Source organism: Panthera onca, chromosome D4 (genome assembly GCF_046562875.1).
Source record: "Panthera onca isolate mPanOnc1 chromosome D4, mPanOnc1 haplotype 2, whole genome shotgun sequence".
NCBI classification, from domain to species: Eukaryota; Metazoa; Chordata; class Mammalia; order Carnivora; family Felidae; genus Panthera; species Panthera onca.
This window is the reverse complement of record NC_138351.1, coordinates 73,351,960-73,360,329: the sequence shown is the minus strand read 5'-3', so window position 1 is coordinate 73,360,329 and position 8,370 is coordinate 73,351,960. Positions and strand designations below refer to the sequence as shown.

At 39.1% G+C, this 8,370-nt stretch overlaps 1 protein-coding gene across 2 annotated transcripts in view; it reads right to left on the bottom strand.

The window, feature by feature from the left end:
• Positions 1–2,792: 2,792 nt before the first annotated feature.
• The window catches only part of HSDL2 (hydroxysteroid dehydrogenase like 2), a 69,197-nt gene continuing 63,619 nt past the window's right edge, over positions 2,793–8,370 (bottom strand). For both annotated transcript variants that reach the window (XM_078436578.2, XM_078436577.2), the window contains exon 11: positions 2,793–2,969. In XM_078436578.2, coding sequence (XP_078292704.1) covers positions 2,857–2,969 — 113 coding nt within the window. In that variant the 3' untranslated portion in view covers positions 2,793–2,856. The remainder of the gene's footprint in view (positions 2,970–8,370) is intronic.

The window sequence follows — 8,370 nt, the reverse complement described above, 5'->3', positions numbered from 1 at the left end:
AAAATATAATTTATTGTCAAATTGTGTAACGTACATGTTAATACACTTCTCTTTCTTTTTCTCTTAAGCTATCTTTTGTTAATCTAATTTATAAGCCTCCAACTGAGAACTTGATAGGCAGAGGAAAAAAAGACATTTTTCCTTCTGCTTAAGAGGTTCTTTATAAGAGGATTTGTTGAAATATAGGATTACTAGCAACAAACCATCTTCAAAATGTCTAAGGAACTTCACTCAATCACTCACAAGCCCAGTGACCTTGATTTCCCTCCAAACCTTTTAATTTCAGAAATAGGGTTCAACTGGTTGCTGGACAACACACAATATGGCCATTCAAAACTTATGGGAGGTTCCACAACTTCAATGCAGCTGATGGGTAAGAACCAAAAAAAGGTAACAGGTGAATTCATCAAGGCATCTGGCGGATGTGGCAGAAGAAGGCTTCAGGAATCTAGGTGTGGCCACCTTTATTTCTGACACAATACTGCAGATGGCTCAGAACTTCTTAGTAATAACGAGCACAAAGGGGCTGCAGATGACCTAACCCAACTTCCTCAATTAGAGATGTGAATACCAGGGCCTTGTGAAAATACTTTTTCCTAATGTTCTAAAGCCTCAGTAAGCAAGTTCATGTTTGAGTGATCAGAACCCAGAATTCTTGTCTCACTAGATTTTCTACTTTTTATTTTCCCAAAGCTTTGAGACACTTAGGAGAAGGCACAGAAAAGAGAAGTCTTTAATAAGCTTCAGTAAAGGGGCGCCCGAGTGGCTCAATCAGTTAAGCCTCTGACTTCAGCTCAGGTCATAATCTCTCAGTTCCAGCCCTGCATCAGGCTCTGTGCAGACAGCTCAGAGCCTGGACCCTGCTTCAGACTCTGTCTCCTTCTTGCTCTCTGCCCCTCCCCCACTCACATTGTCTCTCTCTCTCCCTCAAAATGAACATTAAAAAAAATTAGTAAACTTCAGCAGAAAACGAGCCTGCTGGCAACATCTGACCGGGATCTTCATGTAGCTAGAAATGACTGGCAGATGTAAAGGCAGTTGTGAGGCTGCCACCCCAAAGGCAATCCATCTGGGCTTCCTGAATGAGGAGGCAGTCTTCAGGTTCTATTCAACGATAATATCCTAGGAGGTTTTCATTGGATAGGGACTGTTAATTTTGGCTTTGGGCTAGTCTATTCCCATCTCTGATCAGGTTTCCTCATTTGTACTATACAGATAAATACTTTTCAATATTATGATTCTATGGAATGCCAGAATTAAGCTCAGTAATATTAGAGAATGTAAAATGAGAAGTAAAAGAATTACACCAAGCAAGTTTTTTTTTTTTTTTTTAAGTTTACTTATTTTGAGAGAGAGAGAAAGGGCCCCAGTGGAGGAGAGAAAGAAAGGGAGAGAGAGAGAGAGAGAGAGAGAGAGAGAGAATCCCAAGCAGGCTCTGTGCTGTCAGCACAGAGCCAGATGTGGGGCTTGAACTCACAAACCATGAGATCATGACCTGAGCTGAGACCAAGAGTCAGACGCTTAATCAATTGAGCCACCCAGGCATCTCTGAGCAAGAATTTTTAACATATGAAATGAAAGGAAAGGGTTGTTTCTTGTTTGTTTGTTTGTTTTTTTTTTTTTTTTATCCTTAGCTTTTTAAAAAAAGAAAAACAAATCATTATGTTTGCTAGGGCTACGATAACAAAATACCACAGACCGGGTGGCTAAACCAACAGAAATCTTACAGTTCTGGAGAGCAGGAGTCTTGGTAGAATGGCTTCTTCTGAGGCTTCTCTCCTTGGTTTACAGATGACTGCCTTTTTGCTGTTCCTCACATGGTCATTACTTTGTGTGTATGTCCCTGGTCTTTTATCTCCAAATTTCCTCTTCTTATAAGGAACCCAGTCAGACTGAATTAGAGCCCACCCTAAAAGTCTCATTCTAACTTAATCACTTCTTTAAAGGCCTTATCTCCAAGTACAGTCACATTCTGAGGTACTGGGGTTAGGAATTCAACAAATGAGTTTGGAGCATGCAGTTCAGCCGGTAACAACCAACTATTCTAATGTTCTCATTTTAAAAGCTTTTATTTACTTTTAAGTAATTTCTACACCCAATGTGGGGTTCGAACTCATGATCCCAAGATCAAGAGTCACGTGCTCCTCAGACTGAGTCAGCAAGGCATCCCTAATGTTCACTGTAAAATGCTGTGACCAAACGCATACTTCTGGGGAGAAATTATTTTATTTTAGGACATTATTACCTACTTTAAAAAGAAAATACATACTATAATTACTTGAATTACATTAATAATATTTTACTATAGGTAACATACCTAGAAATCTAGTTAAAATGAAAAACTTTTTGTTTCATTAGTCTTCACAAATAGTATTATTAAGTAGTTTATGTGATTTCTGTGAAAATGCACTGTAGATGATCTTCTTCAAAAAAGTATATAAAAATCTAAAATATCATTCAGATTCCATTAGTATACAATCCAAAACTGAAAAGTTTAAAAGAGATTAGTCTCCTTTTATAAGGGAAAAAGTGTTGAAAAGAGCTAATTTTACTGCTGGGACCTGATTAGTTGCTCATAATAACTTTCCTAGAAAATAGTGAATGAAATATAGAGCTCAGAGGGCAAAACTCACTAAATACAAAAGGCAGACTGTCTTAGAATTCCATGTAATGAAACTTATGTTAGCTAGCTCTTTTAATTACAATTTCAAGTCTTATAGATACAGAAATTCTATTTTTTCCAGAACAAACATGCATATCCTTATAACATGACAGAGAAGAAAACAGACAGATTTTTAACTGTTGAGCCCTTTTACTTTTTAAGCTTGGCAGTCAACAATTTTTTTCCCTTTTCCTTCACAGCCTGGCATTCATCTGATTCATTAACTTCTCCAATTTGATTGCTAGGGCCATGTTTCCTTTAATCTTCAATTTCCCTGACATGAATGCCATTGTAGGTTTTAGTTTCCCTAAAATGAGAAAATGAGAGAAGGAAAAGCATCCATTAGTGCCCTTAGGGATATACCACTTCAAGAACACACATTATAAAAAGAATCTCCTTGAGTTCTATAAATCTCGGAAGCACACAAATTTCTATTCCATGATTTTTTTTATCAGTACCTTGGGAATCCTGATTCCTAGGCTTAGACGTTAAAAATATATTATAGTATGAGAGATAATGTAAAAACAACAATCAGCAAAAGATTATATCAAAAAGCTGAAGATGCAATATTTATATACAAGTTACAGTACATTAAAGGTACATCGCCCTCAGATGAATTATAGTAAACAAATCTACCTACTTTAGTTGATTTTCCAATCTACTAGTTCGTTAAACTTTAGCATTTCAGGTTTATATTTAAAAAAAATCAAATGTTGTAAATACATATGATATTCTTAAGAAATTATCATTAAAAATATAGGGTAGGGACAACAAAAGTGTTAGCAATATTTTAACCACAGAAATGCCAGGATGTAAAACCTGAGTATTAAAATGGAATTGTAGTTAATAACAACATAAAATAAACTGAAGCTCCACAGAGGGAGTAAATTTTTATTTGCTACTCTTATTCCAGTGTTAGTACATGTAGGGTCTGGCACATAGTGGAGTTAATGAGGAAACTGAGGCTCTGAGAGGATTTTGACTTCCCCAATGTCACATAGCGTGTATATAATGGTATTGCAATTCAAAGCCAGGTGTTTCTGATTCTCATTTATAGTTTTCTGACCTATAGCATGCCAATTTATATATAGATCACATCTCCAGCAGGCACAATATATGTCTGGTACATTAGTAGACTTCTACTGGGCCACACACAGACAGGATCTTTGTGTGGGTTAATGTATTTATATATATTGAGATATTAAATACCTTTAAATTCTTCTTTTTAAAAATTAGGAAACATATGTTTATTTTAGAGAGAGCATGGACGCACAAGCTGGGAAGAGGGTCAGAGGGAGGAAGGGAGGGCAGGGGAAGAGGGAGAGGGGGAGAGGGGGAGAGAGGGGGAGAGGGGGGGGAGAGGGGGAGGGGGGAGAGGGGGAGAGAGGTAGAGAGAGAATCTTAAGCAGGCTCCATGCTCAGGGCAGAGCCTGATGTAGCACTAGATCCCACAACCCTGGGACTCATGATTTTGGCCAAAATCAAGAGTCAGATGCTCGACTGACAGAGCCACAAGCATACCAAAACACCTTTAAATTATTCTATGTAGGGGTTGTAACACAATATTATAGATTGCTTAGGGATAGAAAGAATCAAGTCTAATTCTTTTACTTTAATGAATAAACTGAGCTGTGCAACCTTCTACGGAAATGTGATGTTAAAATACCAACATTTACAAATAAGTAAATAAAGGGTAATTTTTATTTACATTTAGGATACTGGAAAATCTGGGGTTTTTTTTTAATGTTTATTTATTTTTGAGAGAGAGAGCCCAAGCAGGGGAAGGGAAAAGGGAGGGGGACAGAGGATCCGAAGCAGGCTCTGTGCTGACAGCAGAGAGCCCGATGTGCGGCTCGAACTCACAGACTGTGAGATCATGACTTGAGCCTGAAGTCAGACGCTTAACCGACTGAGCCACCAAGGCACCCCGATCTTTGTTCTTTAAGAGAACAGAACAGGGGCGCCTGGGTGGCTCAGTCGGTTAAGCGGCCAACTTCTGCTCAGGTTATGATCTCACGGTCCGTGAGTTCGAGCCCCGCGTTGGGCTCTGTGCTGACAGCTCAGTGCCTGGAGCCTCTTTCAGATTCTGTGTCTCCCTCTCTCTGACCCTCCCCTGTTCATGCTCTGTCTCTCCCTGTCTCAAAACAAAAACAAAAACAAAAACAAAAACAAACAAACAAACAAAAAACGTTAAAAAATAAATAAATAAATGAACAGAACAGCTCTCTGGAAACCTACAATCACTGACATCTAGGTGCCCTTCAGCTAAAAAATTGGCTCCCTGTTCTGTCACCCTCCAGTGGAACCTACTAGTCCTCAAGCCCTACTCACACATACGCAGCTTCCAACCAGCTTTATGGAGACTTGCCTACAAAGATGAATAGACATCATTAAAAAAAAATTAAAGGGGCGCCTGGGTGGCTCAGTTGGTTGAGCATCCGACTTCAACTCAGGTCATGATCTCATGGCTTGTGAGTTCAAGCCCCGCATCAGGCTCTGTGCTGACCGCTCAGAGCCTGGAGCCTGCTTTGGATTCTGTGTCTCCCTCTCTCTCTGCCCCTCCCCGACTCATGCTCTGTCTCTCTCTCTCAAAAATAAATAAACATTTAAAAAAAAAAAAAAGGAGCGCCTGGGTGGCTCAGTCAGTTGGGTGTCCAACTTCGGCTCAGGTCATGATCTCACGGTCTGTGCTGACGCTCAGAGCCTGGAGCCTGCTTTGGATTCTGTGTCTCCCTCTCTCCGACCCTCCCCAGCTCACACTGTCTAATCTCTCTCTCAAAAATAAATAAACATTAAAAACAAATAAAAAAGAATGGACATCAAGTGGAGACAACAAAACACACAGGTAAAAGCCATCTGGAGGAAACAGTGAGGCACTGAAGAAAACTCAAACAAAGTAAATGAAAAATAAAAAATTCCATAATTCATGTCCTTATTGTTAAGAGAAGACATAACAACAAGGTATTAAGAACAGAATGCTAGAGAAAGGGGGAAGAACAAAGCACAGGAGAGAGGGAAAAAAAGAGGAAGCAACTTAAAGGGGTAGGGGAGGAAAATGAGAAGGAAGGGAGAGAAGCAGCAGCAGAAGGCGAACAAAATGGGATTGAGTGAGTAGGAAGGGGACGGTAAGAGAAGAAACAATGACTGGAATTTAAGAAGCAAAACAGGTGAACATATGAGAAGGGGGGAAAATAAAAGAGAGGGAAACAAACCATAAGAGACTCTTAATGATAGAGAACAAACTGACGTTGATGGAGGGAGGTGGGGAGAGGATGGGGTAGACTGGTGATGGGCATTAAGAAGGGCACTTGTTGGATGAGCACTGGGTGTTGTGAGTGACGAATCACTCCTGAATTCTACTCCCGAAACCAATACTGCACTGTATGTTAACTAACTAGAATTTAAATTAAAATTTGAAAAGAAAAAATTAATGAAATTAAAAAAAAAAAACCAATGACAACAAAGGTGAATGCCTGGAAATTAAAAAGTTGACAGATAATACTAAAGTACAATAGGAAAGAGGCACTTGCAGATCTCTGGTCACAGAAGTCAACTCTCTATTGCAACCATCCCCCTCCCACTGCAAAAGTCTCTCTCCATGCACCACCCCCAAAAACAGTCTTTCCAAATTAAGTTTCTCCTTACTATATAAAAAAAGAAAATAGTTCAAAATAGGAAGGTGAATCAATTTCCCAAAAAATAAAAAGGTTATACAAAGAGAGATGTGCAACCGAAGAAAGAGATGATGAAAGATCAAACGTTTTCTCCAGAAAGTGAGAACTGAGAGATCAAAGAGATAAGACACATTCCCAGGGGCCCACCAAATACCCAGGAAAATGAAAAAAAAAAAAAAAAAAAAAAGAAAAAGAAAAAGAAAAAAGACCACACGACCCTGCATCATTGTGAAATTTCAAACCACTACAGAGAAAGAGAGCATTCTGATTCCAAAGCTTTTAGAAAGAAGAGGGGGTAGACGCAAAAGATTAAGAACAACAATAGTACCAAATTCTCAATGGTAATCTTAGAAGATGGAGCAATGGCTTCACAATTCTGAAGAAAAATGAATTTCAACCCAGAAATCTCTACCCAGCCAAACAATGTGTTGGGGGGATACAAGTAGTTTTAGACACTCACAAAATACTACCTCTTCTGTATCCTTTCTCGTGAAGCTACTGGAGAATGTGTGCCAGCCACCAAAAGAGGATGTAAGCCAAGAAAAAACATGAGACACGGGAAAAAAGAGGTTCAGTGCTGGAGAGAGTTAAAAATTTCTAGGATCACAGCTGCGTGGCAGGCTTAATGAGCCTATCTGTCTATTATAACAAGACAAAGGGCTCCAGGAAAAAAGTAGACTGACAGGTAATCCGACACAACTGGCACAGTGGAAAAGTGTATCAAAAGGTTGTGGGAAGAGAGCATAGGAAGATTTTGCTCAGTTTCTTTACACCTATTCTAATGGGGAAAAATAGGGCAATTATTATGTCCAGGAAAAAGAAAAGTTCTGAGAGGAAACATAATAATAGTATACTATTTGACTCAGCAGGAAGCTACATCAGAATCATAATTATTTCAACAAACACAGAGTATTGACTTAAGCAAAAATGGTGATATAATTAATTGGGAGGATGGGAGAGGGGGAGGTAAAGCAAAATCAAGGTGCTATAAAGAGAACTTAAATCCCACCTGCCAGTCTTTACTGAATCTAAACAAAACAGCATTAAGTATACATCTAACATTGAGAAATGTGATCGCATTGAAAAATGTGGAGTTAGATAATGAAAGAAATACCAAAAATACCTGAAGGAGATCACCTCTGTGGAGAAAAAGGGGGAAAGGCCAAAGAAAACTTTTTGAAAATATATACTTTGGAGGCGCCTGGTGGCTTAGTCGGTTAAGCATCTAACTTCGGCTCAGGTCATGATCTCGAGGTTCCTGGGCAAGCCCCATGTCAGGCTTGCTGCTGTCAGCAAAAAGTCTGCTTCAGATCCTCTCTTTCCCTCTCTCTCTGCCTCTCCCCCACTCTCACATGCTCTCTCTCTCTCTCTCTCTCAAAAAAAAAAAAAATACACATACACTTTGGGGCACCTGTCTCAGTTGGTGGAGCATGCAACTTTTCAATCTTGGGGTCATGAGTTCAAGCCCCATGTTAATTTTTTTTTTAATTAAACATTTTTTAATTAAAAAAATAAAAATATATACTTTTAAAAACTGAGGTGAAATTCAGAGGATATAAAATTAACCCTTTTATTATTTTTAAACAAATTTTAATGTTTATTTATTTTTGAGAGAGAGAGAGAGACACAGAGTGTGAGTGGGGGAGAGGCAAAGAGAGAGAGGGACACAGAATCAGAAGCCGGCTCCAGGCTCCAAGCTGTCAGCACAGAGCCCATTGCGGGGCTCAAACTCCTGGATAGCGAGATAATGATCTGAGCTGAAGTCAGCCACGTAACCAACTGAGCCATCTATGCACCCCAAAATTAATCCTTTTAAAGTGAACAATTCAAGGGAGGTGGGTGGGAGATGGGCTAGATGGGTGATGGGTACTAAGCAGGGCACTTGTGACAAACACTGGGTGTTTTATGTAAGTGATGAATCACTGAATTCTATTCCTGAAACCAATATTGCACTGTATGTTTAACAGAAATTTAAATTAAAAAAAGAAAAAAATAAAGTGAACAATTCAGCATTTAAGTACAGTCACAGTGTTG